Source organism: Acanthopagrus latus, chromosome 15 (genome assembly GCF_904848185.1).
Source record: "Acanthopagrus latus isolate v.2019 chromosome 15, fAcaLat1.1, whole genome shotgun sequence".
In the NCBI taxonomy this organism is placed as follows: domain Eukaryota; kingdom Metazoa; phylum Chordata; class Actinopteri; order Spariformes; family Sparidae; genus Acanthopagrus; species Acanthopagrus latus.
The window spans coordinates 5,741,422-5,762,714 of NC_051053.1; the positions used below are offsets into that span (position 1 = coordinate 5,741,422).

The window sequence follows — 21,293 nt, forward strand, 5'->3', positions numbered from 1 at the left end:
ATAAATGGCTGATGTCGACTTGCAAATCGCATGCTGCTATCTGATTTTCTGAGGATTATAAGTAGGCTACACTGTAAACTAGAATATTCTATGCAATATCATTTGGTGTTGTGTCTGTTGTTCAAACAACACATGTGGTATTACTAAAACGTCTAAACGTCCGTGTCCCTTTACCGAGTCATGTAGTTGACTGTTCTGTAATCCGTGCACCGGGACTCATACTGTGCTTGTGTACATAGGAAACGATAAGAAACAGACTTTAAAGAGATGTTGTTTAGTTCATCAAAGAATGTTAAGTGTGATCAGACGTGTGCATTTGTAAATCTATGAGCAGAATATATGGATTAAGTTATTTATTTTTGTATAATGTTCTAGGGTGTAAATGTTAAAAAGTATATGAAACTATATGAAAAAACTAGAGGTGATCACTGTGTTCATGACTGTCCTTGTATTTATGAAATAAAGTATTGTATTTATGAAATAAAGTATTGTATTTATGAAATAAAGTATTGTATTTATGGAATATTGTTGAAGATTAAAAGAAAACTAAACTCAAGCTAAGTGTTCATTTTGGTGTTTATATAGCAGACGCACAATTTACTTACTTTTTTTATTTCGTCTTTTTATGTGTGTATCTATTTATCAACGTCAAGCACAATGTACATTACTGTAAAGGCTTGCAGTGATGTGACATAAGTGTACTTAAGTACAATTTTGAAGTACTTTTTTTCCATTTTCTGAGACTCTTGTACTTCCACGTTCACTACATTTCTTAGGCAAATATTGTACTTTTTTATTCCACTACATTTATTTGATTACTTTAGTAGCTAGTTACTTCGCAGAACACATGCTACATGCTAATGTCATGAAACATGAAACAGTCCAAAATCAAAATCAGGTAATATTTGAGTATGATATCCTTACCTCTACTCAAGTAGGACTTTTGGCTTTATTTATTTATTTGTTTGTTTGTTTGTTTGTCAATCTATTTTAACAGATAAGATAAAAGGCCATTTCAACCCAACTGGAATAATTAGAAACTGTTGGAAGATTTGTTTTATTACAATTCATATGACGAGATGGTAAATCATATCACAGCATTAAAATGTGTGATATGTGGTACTGAGTCCAATAACATCTCTCGAATATTTGTGCCTCTGAGTCTAAATCATAACTTGTTATCGGGCGCCCTTTCATTATGTGGAATTATTACTGACATTTCATTGTGCATTTGTTAACACACATACAACTTATTCATGAATAAATATCTTTTTTTTTTTTTTTTTTTTAAGTGTAGCAGATGACACTCTGACACGTTTGGCTGCGTTAGCAACGGGCGCAGCGTGTGTGTGTCACAGTTACCTTGGTGACCACAACAAACAATGCCGGCCAGCGCGCGGGTCACACTCTGCTACGGACCGTATGAATCCAATGGAGCCGTGGGACACCGGGCCTTCCGCCTGCAGGGCCTCCAGGGTATGTATCCTCCTCTCGCACGGTGCACCTTGTCTCTGTCGCTGTCAGGTCGGCTGAGGTCAAACTGTCCAACGTGTCCGCAGCCGCCCTGAGAGCGCGCGGCCACCAGTGCGTCCTGGAGGAGACGCGTGAGAGGAACGTGGTGGAGCTCGTGGTCAGCGGGGAGGTCGTCTTCAGCTGCCATATCAAGCAGCTGCAGTTCGGTTAGTGTGTGTGTGTGTGTGTGTGTGTGTGTGTGTGTGTGTGTGTGTGTGTGTGTGTGTGTGTGTGTGTTGCGTTGTTCTGAGTGACGTTAAGCAGAATGTGTCCCCTCCAGGTGGAGATGGACAGCTGGACCCTGTGTGCAGGGAGGCTGTTGCTGCTGTGGAGAACGCTCACTGAGGAGACAAACAGGGACCTGCCACTCAGCTTTTACATAAAAAAAAACACCCATGTGCATATAATTTGCTTTGTTGCTTATCCAACAATGCACCATAGTGTATTAAGACTGCGTTCCATTTGTATATAAACACTCACTATGGTACTTATTGTATTTTAGGCTATTTGTGCTGCTGCAAGACTGAGAATGTGTGCTGCTGATAATCAGACAGTAGTTCAACATTAGTGCAAAATCTCCCCGCACCACAAAATCCTCAGATTCACTGCGTGGTAATTTGTGTTAGTTCGGCGGGAGCCACATGAAGATATCCTGACAGGAAACATCACAAACTGGCTGGTTCGTGCACGGCCCAGGTCAGAAAGGCTCTTCAGCGGGTGATTAAAAACCGGTATCCATTTACGGAGCATGAGTGAGAGAGGTGAAGTGAGATGTCTGTGCAGAGCCCAGAGGGAAACTAAAAGACAACTCTCACCCCAGCCAGAGTCCGGTCACCCTGCTGCCGCCTGGCAACAGATACAGAACGCATCTGCTGCCAGACTACAGAGCAGCTTCTGTCCCAGGGCTGCGAAACTTCTCAACTCATCTTCTTCACTCCACCATATGGGTAGAACAAAGAGACTACAACTTGCTTTCAGTTGTGGAACCCAGTGTTGTAGAATGAAAAGTAAATGAACTGGAAATGGCATCACGAAGCAAAATATCAACTCCATTATTAGCTAATCTTGGTGGGGTAATCTCTCTTGAGGCCCTCTGTTAAAAAAAACACTTTTAACACATTTGTCATTTTAGTTTATATTGGGCTCTCGTGAGGCCTATTCCAGATGTATATGGCTAATTCCAGCATAGATGTATGGGTTGCTCTCCGGGTCTCTAGGGATATAATAAATCTATCATAAACAGCCCACTGTGTGCACTTTACTTAATGAGAACTTTGGGAGTGAACATTAACAAGATGATGCACAGGCAGTCAGTGGGGGCCCAACAGCTAACTTTTGCCTTAGAGTACTTGCAGGGGTTAGCCAAGCTACACAGAGTATTTTATATACTGTATGTAGGGGATATGGCCACAACTGTGATCTTACCATACATGAAAACAATAAAGGAGTTGAGTGTTAAAGTCAGCAAATTAACTCTAATGCAGATCACAAAGCAATAGCTGTCTTATGTTTAATCAGCACAAACTCTGAGCGTTTTAGAATGAGCAAGTTTTAGTGCTTCTGAATTCAATGTTTTATTTATCGAAGCATGATATGTTATTTCATCTCTGAAAAAAAAAACTCATATAGTCTCACTTTAATTCACTGGCTTTTTTTTTCTTTTTTTTTTTAACACCGTCAAGCACCATTTGCGAACCAGAAATCATGACCAGACACGTTATTAAACTTAAATATATTTTATTGCATATTTTATTATTCCCATGAACGGTTCCATAAGGTTGTGCATATGTTTCAATATCCACACTAATATGAGGAAAACATTTTTTCCCCCATCAATAAAACTAACACACCCTCTTTTAAAAATCATTAAAGATGTAAAATTACATTTGTGCATGGCTTATAGTTAAATCTCCCCAGCTGGAAGTGGAAACAGTAAGCTACAGTAGATCTAAACAGGAAGCATCGTTTATTGAGCATTTCTACGCACAGTGGTAACTAATATCAATTCTGTCAAACACCTGGGGATTTGAATGTGACAGCCAGGCGTCAATACCGCTCTCCAAGCATCCAAAGCCTTGCTGTGTGTGTTTTTATTTTTGTTTTTTTTTTCGTGTGGCGTTTATGTGTGTGCGCATCCCTCAGCCTCCACAGAGGGAGCCGAGCCGTATGTCCTAAGTAGAAAACATGGCTGCAAGTCTCTGTGCCAGCTGGCTCATGTCTCCTGGTGAAGTGAGGCGTGACAATAAATACAGCCTCCTTCAGTAACAGCCAAGGTAGCCAAAGCTGATACAGGCACGAGACCTGCCGATGTGTAACATTTTCACAGCAGTCTTCATACCTGTGATATGTGAATCGCATTCGACGTTTAAGTACACCAGTTGGTGTTTTGTGTGCGTCTCGTAGCTTCTCCTATTCATCTACAAAAATCAATACAAATGCATATCGATACTACAAATATAGACTAGTATTCAGCGTGGCAGCGATGGAGGTACCCACAGTTCTAAAGCTATTCTAATACCAGTGATTGTCACAAATCTGGAGTTTGGTGTGTGGATGATAAAACAGTTACAAAGACAGTACTACTGCTACTTCACCACTTAACAAGGTGACAATTCCGTTGACTGAGAGGTTACATTTAAACTTCTGTAATACTTTCTTTTATTTTGAAATAAAGGTGTAGGAAGTGTAGCACCACAAGTGTAACTAATCGCTGAAACGTGTAGTTCTGTTTGGAAAAAATCTTTGAGGTGTATATGTACGCTTAAAGCCCTCATTTGGGTGCTGAATAGTGTTTGCTGAACAAAGTTGCAGAAAATCAGTTTTTTGGAAAGGTTTACCTTCTCAGAATCGAGGCTGTGGGGACAGAGGGTGATAGAGGTTTGGGTGATCTTGGGTTGTATAAATGAAAATGACTTGATTTCACTTGACAAAGGACGTGGCCAGGAGACGACAGTGAAAGTTTCAGACAATTGGTCGTTCTGTCCTGTGTCTCGTGTCACAGTGGAAGACAAGCGATTCATTTAGGACAGTGGTGAGGAGTCCCAGTTCTTTGCCTTTTCTCGGCATATCATAGTTATCGCAGGTCGCGCAAGACTGCACACTGAGTTGTCAAGATGCAACATACATTCAACCTTAACAGTACAATGATCACTTAATCTGACAGAGTGGCAATACTGATGTTGTTGTGCTGTCCGATCCGGGCAGTCTTCAACTACAAGAGGTTGAAATGGTGTTTGCTAAAATCACCTGGCTACGAGCTAGATTGTCACGAAGTTAAAAAGAGTTTTAAAATATGCCACACCAAAACTCGACTATGTTGTTTGGAGATGAAACTGCACCTCCGGCCCGGTTCTTGTTCCAGTTCCCGCTCACATGTCCGCCCCCTGGAAGGCGCTCAGGTTGAAAGCCGTGTCCATGAACCTCTTCAGCTCATTGAGGTGGGTGGATTTGTTCCCCGTCGCAGGAGCTGCTGCGGGGTCCCGCCCCACGTACCTGTGCGTGAAACACAAAAGGTTTGTTATCAAATGTAATTCCTCCACCTGATTCTTTAAATAGATTGAGAACAAACAGACAAATGTGAAAAAAAACCCATACCAAATGGGCCTCTTGTTGGCCACGACTGTGAGGAAACGCGGCCGGACGTAATCATAGTAGCCCATGTTCTTGTGCTCCTCCTGACACCAGACCAGCTCCGCGCCGGCGTATTTCTCTGCCTCCGCTCGGACCAGGTCGAATGGGAACGGGGAGATCTGAGGGCGAAGCCAAAGAATCAGCGGAACGTGAATTGACAAAACTGCATCTGTAACTGTGTTGCCATCTCACTGTCAAGCATTTTCTGAAATGTTAGAGGAAAGAACTATGCACATTTGCATCAGCTAGTTTCGAGCGATTAAATTAGGCAACGTAAAGTGTAGTTTCGTCAGACGTTGGCAGGAAATTCTAGGTTGCGCATGGCTGTAATAAACAGAGTGAAATAAATTAAGGCCGCAAAGCAGAAACAAAAGCATTTGTTGTATAACTTAACGAAAAGAAATATAAGTTAGAGAAAAAGGAGTAGAGATCATGAGGTTTTTTATTTTCTTAAGCTAGACCATTAACTCTTTTTGAAAACAGGCTGAAAAAAAAAATATAGGAACATTTTCTAATGCGGTACTCTATACTGTACATAAAACACATTTGTTAAAACACAGTTTTTCATAGCGAATGTTAATGTACTCTGTATCTTTAAATCAAAATGCCAATAAACATATGCTTAAAGAAAAACAAAAAAAATCTCATTTTCTAAATACAAACTGTGTTGCATGCAGACAGAGGAGAGGGATTAAGCACCTGCTCAAGTCTGATGATGGCGATGTCTTTCTCTAATTCTTGCCGTTTCCTCTCTTTAGACAGTTCATAGTAGACTTTCCCAGTGCAGAAGATCACCCTCTTCACTTGGGCTGGGTTTTGACCGGCAGGGCTCTCGTCTGGAATCAACCTCTTGAATTTAGTTCCTGCAGACATTGAACAGGATATGTTACCTACCAAATTCTTGTGTCACATTTCACAGAGATAAAGTTAAACTCCACCTTTGGCGAGGTCATCAAAACTGGCCCTTGCGTCCGGGTGCCTCAGCAGAGACTTCGGAGTGAAAATGATCAGCTGTGAGGGAAAAAAAAAAAAAAAAAAAAAGGGAAGAGTTTCCGTCAGTGACAAACAACAGATTGATTCCATCAGCCGTGTCTTCGCTGAGCGCTTTGAAAAACTCCAGAGGAAAAAAAGTTTTTATCTCTTTTCACGCTAATTTGTTGCCACCATATAGCACGCAACATCAGCACTGGGAAAACAAAACATTTCTTTAACAATCAAATAAATAAAAGCCTTTGTGCTCAGCCGACCAAGTCTAGAATTTCAGAGTTTTTCATGAAAAAACAAACAATATTATCCCCTATTGGGCTCCTCCTAATTTGCTCAGGAAGTCATTTTCTCATGCTTCGTGAAGCATTGCATTTATGTGCGACAGGGGATCAGTTAAGACATTCACTGTGGCTGAAAACTATGAAAGACTGAAAAAAGAGCTGTGCATTATACAAAAAAGGAGAAATGTTTTACGCCCCAAAACTTTAGACCCAAACTAGTTCAAAAGGGGTCCAAAGTACATTTGAGTGACTAACACAACCCACAGATTCATTTTCAAGGATTGCTGTGTTATGGTACTGTATCATAACATATGAATTCGACAGTTCATCTTTCATGATGAAGCAATAAACCAATATGCAGAAATAACACCAGTTTGTGCCTTTAATTTCTATTCTTGAACAAATTGTATAAAATCAAGGACTTTCAATGACCTATGTCTTTATTTTTTACAATTTTCAAGATAACCACCAATATTATGCGATAAAGTATGTTTGTGTTTTCAGGTCTTCAGGTCAGTGATAAACCTGGAGTCTAAATTACCCACAATGCATCGTAGCCACTGATTAACATCACTTGAAGCAATTTATCAGACTACATGCTGCTTCTTCAGGAGCCGCTACAGGCTTTATTATACTTTTTTTCACATATGCACTTATACTATGCAAGACTTGTAAACACACTTTAATGTGTAGAATTGGTGAGTCACCCTGTAATATGTTCTCTCAGATAAACGTTGTATTTTTCCAGGATTTCAAGGACCCTGCAGCCTGGAAACCCTGGAAACAAGATTTTTGAACACGGGAAATTACTTTTAAGCATCAGCAAGTGGTGTCGAACAAGTGGAACGTCTGGAATTGAGGGAATTTGTGGTTTTCGATGCAGCTGGTGCAAAATTTCAAAGCGAGACACATACAGTATAGTGAAGAAGATGTCACACTTTACCGGTTTTCTGAATGGAAGCAGAATCTGCCTTCTGAGCACATGACAGTAGTTAGCAGGCGTGGAACAGTTGACCACAATCCAGTTACAGTCGTACAGCTGCTGGACTTCAAAATCTCCACTGAACTCCTGTGTGAAATCAGTTTTATTAGCAAGTAGTTAAAGGTGATCCTAAAATCAGAAATGTTATTTTTGTGAACAAAATAGCAGCATTACAGTGTAGCGCATGAGAGCATCACTGCACCACCGCACTGTATCTCTCTCTCACCCAGACAAACACACAGGGCAGAGAATGGAATGTTAATCCCTTCCTATGCTTGCACTAATAGTTTGATCAATATCCCATTTGAAGATGAATCTGGTAAGCTTCTGCTGATACAGCCCACTGTGGTTCCGCCCCCCCGGGACCCGCCTTACTGCTGAATACTACCCTTTGGAGACCATAATGAAGAGACTTCTCAGCTCTGGAGAAATTGGCAATCATCACTTAAGCCATCACTTAAGTGGTCACGACATCAGCATAGCCAGTTAAACAGGAATGTTAACAGAGCAGAGTGTGCAGTGCACTTTCTCTGACATATACCATTAGGTGGGATGTTGCCTCATAATGGCAACCATTTGAGCCTTAATGTAACCTATACACGTGAACATACAGGGAAGTGATCGGGATCATCTTTGCTCATTTGCAGAAAGCGTTCGGGCCGGGCTGATGAATGTTCTGGACCCTAAGGATCGAAGAGAGGAAGAGCGAGACACTGAGTGACAAATATATTCCCGAAATCTGTAAACACTGCAGAATTACACAGTTAAACCTGTTTTAAGTCAACCTCTCACCATTCCCTCCATCCCATGTGGCAGCAGCAGGACGATGCCGTTGTTGCGGACCCATTTGGCCTGGCCCGGACTGATGAACTGGTCAATGATACACTGGGCTGTGTTGTGGAAGTCTCCGAACTGGGCCTCCCAGAGGACCAGAGCGTTTGGACTCGCCATGGCAAAGCCGAGCTCAAAACCTGCGGTGACAGTCATGATTACACGGAGGCACAAAATGACTCAGTACGGCTCTCTGTGTGGCCTGAGTGGCTCCAGTCTTACCTAGCACTCCATACTCCGATAAGGAGCTGTTGCAGACAGTGTACGGAGCCTGGTTGTCCCACAGGTGGTTCATGGGAACACAGAAACGTTTGTCCACCTCTTGGTCATGGAGAACATGATGGCGATGGCTTTAAAACAAATGAGAGGCAGAAATAGAAACTGAGGCAGTCACGGGAGCGAGACTGCTATGCTAGCAGCTTCGCGAGGCTTGCTTAGACACAGCTGTGCTTTGAGCTAAATGCTAAAGTCATCATGCTAACAGGGCCACATTGAAGCTGCTTGCATGTAAATGTTTAGCAGCGCTGATGTTTACAATGTTAACCATCTTAGTTTAGCCTGTTGGCATGCAAACACACAGACAACTTGAAGTCAGAACTTAAAAATTTTGGGCCGCAGAGAAAAGAAATCAAAGTAATGCCATCATCTGTTACTAAGAGAGCACATAAATCACATTTAACTGAAATTAATTAAAAAACACAACACTACAGAGCAATTTAAGAGGTTCTGACACATGTTGCATAAAGAAAGGTTTTCAGCAGGGCTCAAATGTATGATTAAGTTCATCAATAACTAAAGCACTGAATACTTTTGGCGAAACATTCTTACATTTTTTAATCTGTCAAAAAACGGTCAAAAATGAATGACTGAATGAAAAAATGGAGATGAAGGTGGCATTTGAGGCGAAACCAGTGTCATTTTTGCCCGAGAGATCCCTTAAGGATTGATCCACTATTGATTTAAAGACTTATCGTTTAACCAAAAGTATTTAGAGGACAAAAAAGTGTGGTATTCATAAGGAAATCGGCACAAAAGCTTGTCTATGAACTGTCTATGAAATTAAATGATGTTGGTGAAAACAACATGTTTTCTGGGGCAAAGGGATTTCTTTAAAGCTTCTTAACCCTGTAGATGCAGGCCAAACACACACACACACACACACACACACACACACACACACACACACACACACACACACACACACACTGCAGCCTCTGTCCCGGCCCGTACAGACACTCACTCCTCATCCTCCGCCAGTATGAGGCCCAACAAGAGTTGATGGGAGCAAAGAGCCAAGCGCTAACAAGCTCTGCCAGTCCGCTCGCTCCCAGTGTAGGAATCAGTGTTCAAAACCAGCACGATGAGACAATCACTTAAACCCCATTTAACATCACTTTAATGACATCTACGCACACATACACTCGGACACACTCAGGGCTAGAGGTTATGTAATGGTCAGGCGGAAGAACTGCAGGAAATAACCAAAATGTATTGATTATTATCTTAAATGTGATATATTACCTCCCAGAGGACCCGATGATCATGATGTGAGTCCTTTGAAGACTATAACTCACAATTACGGACTAATGAGGGCACATAATGTACTGCGTAATTGTTTTGTTTGATCCTCGCTCCATATTTGCAGGATAAACATGTACAGTGTCGCTTCAAGAAATCCTTTGATGAGGGAACAAAATCGAGAGCACCCAGCGTTAATTGAGGGAACACACGATTTCATGTTTCGTTTTTCACCATCCACTCATACAAAATCCAGACAGGACCCTCGCAAGAATGAGGTCTTTCTCTGGGATTGCCTCATAAAGTGCATGCCCACCCCTTTCTTCTTTCTTTCTCTTACGTTTACACACACACACACAAAAAAAAAAATCACTCTCACTCACACACACACACACACACAACCTCTGCCTGGGGGCCCCATTAGTAAGGGAAAGGGGTGCACGGCGCGGCGCATGCAACGCACCCAAACACGACGAAGAGAATCCATTAGTCCACGCTGTTACGTACATCACAGAAACGCAAGCAGGCCCACTCAACTGTAACATGCCAATATGCTCAGCTCCTGAGAACTATGAAGGGAAACAGAGTAGTGGGGGATGAAAAAAAAAAAGTGTAGCGTAGTGGGGGGGTGGGGGAATGGAGGTATAAAGGGGTAAAGTAAAGCTGAAGTAAGGAGGCTTGCAGACTTACACTGACACAGAGGTGGATTTAAATAAACAACAGGTGAGATGAAGGGTGGATGTATTGTTTGAGTGCGAGTATTCGTTTTCAGCCCGCTGGCGAGGGACAGTGGACTCAGAGAAGCAGGCGTCAGCAGTAAATGCGAGGCAAAAAGAGAAAAAGCCCCGTAGCCCCTGGTTAGTTAGTGTGATGTATGTCGCTGTGGGCTGAGAGGAGGAGGGGGTGGGGGTGGGGGTGGGGGCGGTGTCAGTGAAGATGGGCCGGTGGAGAAATGATAGGGGACAGACGAGACAGGCGCAGTGAAAGGGGGAGCTGGTTTTGTTCATGTGTCACTCGTTCCCTCCATACCATGACAACACCATGTGGGCTTCACAGTTCCCAGGAGGCTGTGCTGACGTCTTCTGTCTGTCAGTGCCACCCTCACCCATCCACCCACCCCCACCCCCCCCACCAGCAGTCACATAAACCACTATCTTAAGGTGACTGTTACCCTTCAAGTCACTGTACAGCTAGCTGACATGTGTAGAAATTATTATCACAGTATCAACATTTTCCAGTGTTAAAAAAGGAAGAATACATTTTGATTCAGACTTGTATATCACGTGAGACAGAAGTTGTCATACTCAATAGGAGTGCACAATTAATCGAAATACCATAAAAAAAAAAAAACTTTGTTATAGAGCCAAGTGTAATTTCCAAATCTTAGAAGCTGCAATTTTTTTTTGTTAAGGTAAAATGTGTGACAAAACAGCATCATAATAAAGTACTCAAGTGCTGCTGAGATACCCTGGCCCACGAGTCTTGATCTCCAGATGTAATAAAAACATGTTTGTTGGGTACAGACAGCAAGAAAACTCCCTTATCATTATCTAAATAGGTTTTTTTTTTGTCAGTGAAAAATAAAAATTGTCAGGCAAAAAAAGATAAATCACACTGTTGTGAATCCCATCGCAATGGTAATATAAGTCGAAATAATGGGATTTCTTTTTTACCGTAATGTGCGGCCCCCGATGGTCAGTAAGATTAGACTGAAAGTTGATTAGCAATTTTATCTAATTAGCACCCAGCCCTACATAAATGTAGGGAAAGATAACTCACTTTCCGCCTGTAAAAACACAGGAAGTTACTTCAATCAGTGGGAGGGGACACTATGAACCCCCTGATGTTTTTGAATAATTGCATTATTATTAACAAGTCATAACCATCATAATATTATTAAATTTCCACTTCCTAAGTACTTGATATGCCTGTACTTGATTTTGTACAGTTTTGAGTCTGTCACTGCTCTTACAAAAGTACTAAAAACGCAAAAAACTGAACGCTCTCTTTGTTGAGCAACTACACTTGAGGATCCTTCGGCAAAGCAGAAATGCACACTGGTCACCAGCAGTGGAGGCAAAATTGAGTTCTCAGCTGTGTTGACGTGAGCTCACCTAAAGGTGCCTCGCTCTACATCCTGCCCGCTGAGGCGTACGTGGATGCCCTCTTTGAGAAGGGAACCAAACGCCATGTACTCTCCTAGAGCCCAGTCCATTTGTCGATTCTTCACCAGGTCGGCACGACCACGCAGGATACGAGACACACCTGGAGATACACACATACGGGTGCTCAAATCAAAAATAATGTCTTCGAAGAGCGCTCGGAAATGGTGCATGAAGCACAACGGACTGACATACTGTATTGTAAATATCATCCTGCAGTGATGTGTGCTCCTCTGTCAGATTATTAGCACAGCTTTTGAGTGTTATGACTACTACCGGCATTACCATGGCACTGTTCACCAGCACACATCAACTAAACTCACCAGGGTGGATCTTAAAATCGTCCAGAGGGACTGAGCTGGCTGTCTGGCCGATGTGATGCAGGACCTCCTCATCCAGTCCTGTGGGGACACAGCTCATGCTCTTGGGCTCTCCCTCTGCTGTGAAAAAGTCTACAGAGGGAGAGAGAGAGACAGCTTGACACTGACAGAAACGGAAAGTGTACACAGTATAAGCAGTGAATAAGAAGATGAGCATAAAACTTGAATTACTGGATTGCAAGGGGATAATTTACCCGGCCAGGGGGAGTCGAGCCAGTCTCGAATGTGTAAAATCTTTTCATCCTTGGAGCTGGTGTATGCCTCCTCACATATCTTGTCATATTTGGCAACTTCTTCCTGCAACCACATGTGGTAATGTGCATCAGTTTCTTTACTTCATTAAAGGACTACTAACCAAAAATGTGTCTAGCTGAGCCCTAAAATGAGAGCGATATTAGAGGAGAAAAGTCTCTACTAGCAGTCAAGGTTCTGCCTTGCAACACTAAAAAATGAAAAAAAAAAAAAAAAAAGTGTCCAAATAGCTGGCCACACAACGGAACACAATGTCCATCATAGAGCAGCCGCACTATTTCTCTGACATGTGGTATAAAAAAATGTTTAGAATGGATGTTACAATCAAAGTTTCTGTTTTGGATGAGGAACCTGCGCAATTCCGTTGAATGGCGCCAGAATCTGAGGCATACTTCAACTTCACCGAGCAATATATACTTCATGTGACGGATCGCGGGGCAGGGTGATTGAGCTGAGGCAGTAAATTGAAACTCAAATACAGCAGTGCTAGCACAACACATTTACTCGAGTGGCTAGGGGAATATCTAAGTGTGATTTAATGCGCATAGTCCAGCGAGCGGCGATACCAAATAAAACAGCGTACAGTAGACGCTACCAATATACAGTATATTTAACAAGAGCGTACAGCTTTAGATCACAAACCTCAAATTCCTGCAGTGTCACCACACCCTCAGCAATGAGCTTGTCAGAGTACTTTTTCAGCACATGCTCCTGCCGACGGATCTGCTTGTACATCAGTGGCTGGGTGAACATGGGCTCGTCCATCTCATTGTGGCCAAACCGCCTGTAACTAACCTGTAAACGCACACAAAGAAGCCACGTCTAAGCACGCACCAGGATCTGTGTTTCCCCGGTGATCCATTAAGGCTCGGTCGCGACTAACCAGGTCAATGACGACATCCTTGTTGAAGGTGGCCCTCCACTCTGCAGCCACCCGGCACACGTACATGACAGCCTCGGGGTCATCGGCATTCACGTGGAAGATGGGCGCATTGACGACCCGAGCAACGTCAGTGGGGTAGGGGGAGGAGCGGGCCACGCGAGGGTCCGTGGTGAAGCCGATCTGAGAGGCAACGATCACACACCAGAGCTGATTTCAGTCTAGAATCATGCATAAAATTGTTCTCTACTGATATGAATGAACAGAAATGGGTAAAACAAAAGATTTAAATGTAAAACAGTTTTTTTAGATTTTCAGTGCAGTTTCCTTAGAATAAGGTCTGTTACAATTTGTCAGGCGTAATGCAGGTGATGTACGTGAATGTATGTGTTGAAAACTTCTATCTTGATGTAAACATGGATGCAACGCTGTGATGCTGATCAGATCATCCTGATTTTGAAGCTGTCATTTAAAGGTAAAATGTTGCTTGAATTTTCTAGGACAATAACACTAAAAGATCACATCCTCTTGATACAATTCCACTGATAGTTGAATAGCGAATTATTGTAGAGTCCCACTAATTATCTTTAATAGTTGCAGATATGATAGCATTAGCTGTAATTACAGCAGTTACGTACATTATAAGTTTTAGCGATATTATTAGTATGAGGGATGCACAATATGGATTTTTTTTTCAAAAAAATGTGTTTTTTGCCCACTGACAACCAGAATCCAACTTTAGAGGTGCAGGGATGAGCCTACTGTATCAGGGTATGTAGACACTGTGCTTGGTTTCGTATTATCACCCGTATTTACCAGGTATATTTTCATTATTGGCTGATATTTATTGGCCGAACACACAGAACTTCGTGCATCCCTGATTGGCATTACTGCCATAACTGTTAGCATGTTAGCACAGCATATATACCTGCATTCTGGTAAATGGTAAGTGTGTCAGGTCACAAACTCTAAATTACCTGGTTGTTGACCACCACATGGATTGTACCATGTGTGGTGTAGGAGGGGAGCTCACTGAGGTGGAAAGTCTCATACACAACTCCTTGTCCGGCAAAAGCAGCGTCCCCATGCATCAGGATGGACATCACCTGGAAATCACATCACAGCGTAGACGGGTGTATCTCATTTACAACAGCAAACATAAAATGAGCCAGCATCTACCTGGTACAATAACTCTTACCTTCTTTCCCTGGGTGTCTCCTCTGTAGAACTGCTCAGCTTTGGTCTTGCCCTGAACCACTGGATCCACCGCCTCCAGGTGGGAGGGGTTCGCCATGAGCGACAGTGTGATGTTCTTGTCCGTCTCACGGTTGATCCTCTCGTGGTGCATCCCAAGGTGGTATTTGACATCGCCTGAGCCCTACAGGTGTAGAAAAGCGGATGAAATAAAGCATCGGAAGGCTTTTGTCCACAATGCCTTCCCGAACCCTCACCTCATCAGCGGCCTCCAGCTTGGAGTCGAACTGACAGAAGATCTGATCGAGGTCCTTACGGATCACATTGGCCAAGACATTCAGTCGACCCCTGGAAGCAGAGTTCACAAATAAGTATAGATGGAGAAGAGCAACGCAACATGTATGCAACGATTGAACTGAGAGGCGTGACGCCGCACCGATGAGGCATCCCCATGATCACGCTGTCAATGCCGGCGGCACTCGACTTGTCGATGATGGTTTTAAGGGCAGGGATGAGCACTTCGCAGCCCTCCAGACCAAAACGTTTCTCTGACGACCACTTCCTGGCCAGGAAGTCCTCAAACCTGGAACATAAAAAAAGCCGAGCGTCATTATTTCCCACTACCAGGTAGCTTTACACGATTGATGTGGAATGATCCTTAGGAAACAACGCTTTGATGATTTAGAGAACTTGTACCCAAGAAAATGTACTTCAGTACCACTGTGTGATCATGGCTGGGGTCATTTATCAAAGCTGAAAATGAGCTCACAGGAAGAATAGGCCATTTATCCTTTCTAAATATATTCACGTACAAGCCTTTTGTTTATGTTATGGTGTGAGCTATAACTAAAAGTGAGGTACTGCGCTGTCATCGAACTGTAAGTCAGAAGACGTTTATTCACTGCTGACCGCGTGGATCTGACCAGGCGGGCGAGCAGAGTCCTCTTCTCGGCATTGGTGAACCGCATGATTCCCGGAGTCTCGATTTTCTGACGAATCCACTGACACTGGTCCACGTTGTTGATGAACATGAACTCGACCCCTATGTGACCGCAGTAGGACGTCTGAAAAAGAGGGAGCACGGCGCAAGTGGTGTTGTTGTCCAGCATCAGGGACATGCAAGGACACAAACACACAAACAAAATACCTCCAGTCTGCGTATGATTTCTCGGAGAGGAAGAGTGGCGTCTCCTCCACCGATGAAGGTGGTGGGGGGCAGCTGAAAGGTCCTGTCCAAGTCAGACTCATCCAGACCGTAGAAACCTACAGTGCCACAGGGCTGTTTAAGGCTTTTGAGACAGGCCTACCGCATGACAACAAATAATACATATCATAGTCTCACTGACAGTTTATAATAACGTTTGTAGAGGTAATTTCTGAGGCAATAGGGTTGAGGACAATCCACAAAATGTATTTTGTGGGGCCGCAGTGACCTTTGACTACCAAATCTAATCAGTTCATCCAGGTATATATGTGTACTTCTCATCAGTGTCTTCATATGGTGGACACTGTAAATCTGTAAGTGTGTGGGTAGGATGGCATGTATAGGCTTTTACATTGGTACAACTGTTATGGAAGGAAATTCTCATCCTCTTTATGTTCTAAGGATTTCGTTGTGCTCTCTGTCCCAAAGACAGAAATCGGTAAAAGGGTACTTGCACTTGAAACTCAAAGACTTGATCTCATTAAATCCGAAATGAAAGAACTAGAGGCAGAATTATTTGAAAAAAAAAAATAGTATGAATACAGTTTTACACCTTAGTGTCTTGGACTGTTGGTTGAACGATAGTTTGAAGAGGTAACCTTGGGTTCTAGGAAATTGTTATGGCCTTTTGGCACTGATTTTAATAGACTGAATGATTAACGCATTCATTGAAAAAATAATGAAAGAGATTAACTGATCATGAAAACTGTTACCTGCAGCCCTAACTGAGACTGCCACTCTAATGAGGGGTTTAATCACTTTTTAGGTTGGACTTATAGAGAGTTTGATGAATACTGCAGTACCGCTCACTTACACTTAACTGACTGGAATTATGATCCAACTGAATTTGTTTTTATGACAAAAAAAATAAAGCTTGGTTAAGAAGTAAAAACAACTGCCCAGGATGCACTTGTACACAGACACAGCATCAACGGTCCCACACAAGTTCCTGTTCTGACAAAGCCCACCTGAGAGAGCTGCTCAAGCTCAAGATCGAAGGCAACATAAGAGGAGACAGGTGCAAATCATATTAGGAACACGGCAAAGACAAAGGGGGCCGAGAATAGACTCTTGTACTATCAGCTGACTGAATAAGGGGCCACGGAGGCTGTCATTAGCCTTCATTAGGGAGCTATAGCTCTGGTGACAATACATAATGCGGAGCCACGTCCTGACACACACCGATCACTGATAGCCAACAGAAACAATGTCTCTCTCTCTCTCTCTCTCTCATTCTCTCGCTCTCTCCTCTTCACTAGCTATTACTGAAGACTTCGATCGCTTTCTGTGGCCGTCCCGCATGCACCCATCCCTCCGTCCGCTAAATGAAATGGAGAATGACGGGAGCCGGGCCCTGAGATTAATGACAGCATTAGGCCGACCAACCCGCATACGGACCTGGCGGTGAACGTGATGGGGCCTTTTTATACTGAAACACCAATCACACTCCAGGGCCTATGCAAGCCTGGTCGAGAGAGACGCATGTACGATGGTGTGTGTGTAGATGCACATGTGTGCGTCGCACAAAGTCTCAAAGGGATACAGTGGTGGTATTGAAAAAAATACAGATATTTTAATTATAAAGCACATGAGGCTTTTGAAGTAAACTTGCCAATAAGAACAACACGCACATGCCTGAAACAAGTACCCTGAGGTTATTAGAAGGAAGGACTTCTATAGTAGGAATCTAATCAGCATACTGTATATACTGCCTGCAGGATGTGGGTTAACTCCAGTCTGTTAGGAAAGGGGGATAACAGTTGCAAGTATTTGCATCAAGATGCTGTGTCTCTGTATAAGTATTTCAATTCAAGACATCGAGAATGTTACAAAAAAGCTACCCTACCACACTTAGATACTGTTTGTGACGTGCCTCACCTAATTTATCAATGGTGGTGATCAGGTCAGAGGGAACGAAGGAGTCCAGGTCAGCCTCCAGGATTCCCAGCGGGTCTAACTGGGCGACATGGTGACCACGAATCTGCACAGAGAGAAGGAGAGGTGATGAGAGAGAGAAAGTGAGGGAAGAGGACTCAGCAAGGCGTTGCCATCACGATACTGAGTATAAACAGCTGGAGAATAAGCTAACGCTTATTTGTAGGTCAACCTCTCTGAGAAAAGAGCCCCCCTGAGAGGGCTTTTAAGTCCAGGTCCACACACACACACTCGTATTCCCACCAGGATGGCAGCAAGCAGGGAATAAAAGTGACGCCGCTGCCAAAACACAGAATTTAATAAATCCCTCGGATAGTTCCTGGAATTAATTTGAGGGCGAGGGGAAACGTTACCACCTGTTTTGTTTAAGCAGTCTCTTTGATATTTCCACTTTCAAAAAAGCAGCCGGGCTAAGAAGGTTGGAGTTAATCTCGCCATTTGCATAACCTCTCACAGCGACAAACAAATTGTATATTCCTTTTAATACAAGGAACGGCAAGTATAAACAGCCAACGCTTCCAGATTGTTTGATGCATTTTTCACACAGACACGTCGCGGATACAAACAGTCGCAGCCAGTGGTTGCTCGAGGTAGATGACATCTTCATTCCGTACACAGACACTGCATTAAGATTCAAACGGACGCCCACGAGATGTGTGTGATCAATCTTTTAATTTGTAAATTACGTAAGCCTGCTTCATACAAACTGATGTGCGAGTGTGTGTGTGCGTGTGTGTCACAGCTGGGTACCTGGTAGGCTCTAATGAGCGTGTGCACTGCCAGGTGGTCCTCCACCACTTTCTGCGCCACGTCTGGTGAGTGGGACAGCACTCGGCCCTGGAGCAGAGCGGAGGGCCGTCTCTCACCCGCCTCGCCAGACGGACTGGAGGCCTGGATGTTACGGAAGAATGTGTCCCAAGACTGGAACACAGAGGACAGACGGATCAGGCATCGTGAACATGGACTAAAAGTAATCTGTGCCGCTTATTGACTGCTAGGTTAGAGGGTGACAGCACAGTGGAAGGCTGGATGGGAGCAAGTCACCGGTGACTGAGCCACTTGCACACCCGTGTGCGCATTTATTAAAGATGCTACTGCTGCTCGTCAAATACTGATGCACTGGGATTGAATGCTGGGCCGGCCCAATCCCAGTGCGTCAGCTTCTGACAAGCTGGGATTCCCAATGCATCAGTATTTTGCAAATGAGAATCAAAAATCAACTTTTCTTACAATTAACATCTTTAAGGGCTCTCTGGATGATTCCAAGACCAGCACTGAAAATAGAAGTTAACTGTAGTCGCTGTACATGGATTCCTCTGCAATGTTCCCTTAAAGGATAAGTTCACCCAAAAATGTTACTCCTCAACAGGAGGCTGGTGGAATGTCCTGGTCCAGTCGTTTATCTACATTTTGAAACCAGCTGTTTAGGAGAATGCTGCGACTCTGTTGTGCTGCGAGGCTCCAGAAATGGCGTGGGGGTCACAAATACTACAACTGCATTTCCATCCACATGGAGGTCAGGAGATGATGACAGAAATGTTCATTTTAGGGTGTACTTATTCTTTAATAGGCTTATTTAAATCAAATAAATAATAACGCATATGTTATTCACTAATGTGCTAAGAGATGGCACATGTTGCGCACTGTTACCTCGTGGACGTTTTTGTGATCCTCCAACCAGGCAAAGTACATCTCCTCCACATAGCTGGAGCTGTTGGCCACGGCTGAGGGAACAGGGGCAACCTCGGAGGAGCAGCTTCTTCTGGGATCAACCCAGCGCCTGGTCGGGCCTCCTCCTCCTCCTCCTCCTCCTCCTACACACCCTCGTAGCCACTGCCTCCCCCCAACACGCCCACCCTTCAACACACACGCTAGGGCCCGAAACCGACTCATGGCTACAGAAAGACAAACACAAAGTTGGGGGTTACAGAGAGTTAACCATTAGCCCGTCACATGCGGAGCTTCTCTTGAGGACAGTCGTTCATGAAGACGCAGGGAACGTGTGCACGATCGGGGCTTTTTGCGGTCGCAGCTTTTATCCCTGACTCTGAATGTCACACATTAAACAGCACTCAGTCTGCTAAGACATGATTGTCGGTTGCGCACGGAGCGCGGCGTACTGCAGCACTTTATCTGGACGTGTAATTGCGCACAGGCTCGCAGCGGATGAAACGACCTTTTCAAGCGTTTATTTCCGATCAGATTTCCGCTTGTCAACGCGACTTGTAATTTAATGGCAAAGCTCTGCGAGAATAACCCGACTGTGACCACGTAACGGCCTGCGCACAGTCCCCCGCAACCGCGATCGGCCCAACTCTGAGGGTCTGCGGCTGCAGCCTCCACCACCTCCACCACCCAGCTGCTGCTGCTGCAACTTCCTCACCTCTTCCTGCGGGAGGCTTCACGGGCTCCTTCGGGCTACTGCGCACGACATCAACGCCGAAACATTGTCTGTTTCATTCTGGGTCTGTTGCGCTTCCCCTGGACCTCTAATCCCTCAACGTCAACATAAATCTTCATAATCTCCCCCTCGGCTGTGCCATTGGGAACGCAGCGCGGCATCACGGGAAATATAGGACAGTGCTTCAAATAAAAAAATAAAAAATGTCAGCCACGCTTTACTTTGCAGAAATGACATTTACCTCAGACCGCACCGCTCTTTGGCTCTATTATCATCGCAGGAGGGTGTAAAAGCAGGACAGGTATCAGTGAAGGTGACACGGATCCGGGCGCACACACGGCACGTCACGCCCCCCCCCCCCCCCCCCCCCTCCTCTCCTCCTCCTCCTCCTCTCTCTGGTGTCAGGTGGTGCTTCTCCTGCACGGCCGGCAGCCCCGCTGCACCCAAAGGTGCCAGCGGTGCCTGGGCGAACACACCAGCTCAGGGACACAGAGTGACAGGAAAACGACCATCTAAATTTATTTTATTTGAGATACGTTTATTTAAATAAAATGTGTGGGGGGGAAAAAAGGTAAGAAATCCATTAACTGTTCTGTCATTGGTGTTTTATTTATAGCAGCCACTGATTTCATAATCAGAATATTTACTTTGACCCTGTCAAATCAAATCGATGAAGCCCTCCACATCCAGACAGGCCATTTCTCCCCTCCAAGTTACATCACACACATGTCTTTTCCCCCCTTCAGTGTTAATTATACGAGCCAATTAAACTTTTATAAAGGCTGAACATGAGTCATTTGAGCAAGTGGTTTCAGATTGATGGCCTTCTACCTTGAGTGGGTTAAACAGTACGATTATCGGCCCTCCCTCCAGCCTCTTGCCTCCCCTACCAAACCCCTCTCTCCTCCTCATCTGGATTTCCATCATTCATACTCGCTGGCACAGATGGAACAGCATTATCAATCACGCCTAACACGTAACTGGCAAGAGGGAAAAATGGAGTGGGCACCGGTTTGCGAGAGGATCTACCAGACAGAGCAGTGTGGGTCTGAATGACAGGACGTGGCGTTAATCAGGGCGTTATCATGTGGATGTTAAACTGGGGATGTTGGTGCAGTCTCTGCTTTCAGCAACACCCAAATGT

The 21,293-nt window shown here is 44.0% G+C and overlaps 2 protein-coding genes across 5 annotated transcripts; one reads left to right on the top strand and one right to left on the bottom strand.

The window, feature by feature from the left end:
• The first annotated feature begins 1,337 nt into the window (after positions 1-1,337).
• On the top strand, positions 1,338-2,751 carry c15h10orf53 (chromosome 15 C10orf53 homolog). Of its 2 annotated transcripts, none has more exons than XM_037124831.1 (3): positions 1,338-1,476; positions 1,560-1,679; positions 1,777-2,751. In XM_037124831.1, exons 1-3 carry the CDS (start codon positions 1,383-1,385, stop codon positions 1,893-1,895), a joined length of 333 nt encoding a protein of 110 aa, XP_036980726.1. In that variant the 5' UTR covers positions 1,338-1,382; the 3' UTR covers positions 1,896-2,751. The 2 variants fall into 2 exon arrangements, with proteins under 2 accessions (XP_036980726.1, XP_036980727.1); XM_037124832.1 differs by having other exon boundaries at positions 1,793-1,914.
• A 473-nt stretch (positions 2,752-3,224) lies between these two features.
• ogdhl (oxoglutarate dehydrogenase L) lies at positions 3,225-20,476 on the bottom strand. Of its 3 annotated transcripts, XM_037124828.1 has the most exons (23): positions 20,391-20,476; positions 19,399-19,643; positions 18,499-18,669; positions 17,692-17,794; positions 15,757-15,872; positions 15,519-15,673; positions 15,046-15,192; positions 14,867-14,957; positions 14,614-14,793; positions 14,393-14,521; positions 13,419-13,598; positions 13,178-13,330; positions 12,478-12,580; positions 12,227-12,355; positions 11,856-12,006; positions 8,446-8,573; positions 8,185-8,363; positions 8,004-8,075; positions 7,354-7,479; positions 6,081-6,153; positions 5,842-6,005; positions 5,107-5,261; positions 3,225-5,004 (listed from the first exon to the last, which is right to left on the bottom strand). In XM_037124828.1, the coding sequence occupies exons 2-23, from the start codon at positions 19,639-19,641 to the stop codon at positions 4,881-4,883; spliced, it is 3,072 nt and encodes a 1,023-aa protein (XP_036980723.1). In that variant the 5' UTR covers positions 19,642-19,643; positions 20,391-20,476; the 3' UTR covers positions 3,225-4,880. The 3 variants fall into 3 exon arrangements, with proteins under 3 accessions (XP_036980723.1, XP_036980724.1, XP_036980725.1); XM_037124829.1 differs by lacking the exons at positions 18,499-18,669; positions 19,399-19,643; positions 20,391-20,476 and having other exon boundaries at positions 3,226-5,004; positions 15,512-15,673; positions 15,757-15,912; positions 17,692-17,746; XM_037124830.1 differs by lacking the exons at positions 15,519-15,673; positions 15,757-15,872; positions 18,499-18,669; positions 19,399-19,643; positions 20,391-20,476 and having other exon boundaries at positions 3,226-5,004; positions 17,692-17,788.
• Between the last annotated feature and the right edge of the window lie 817 nt (positions 20,477-21,293).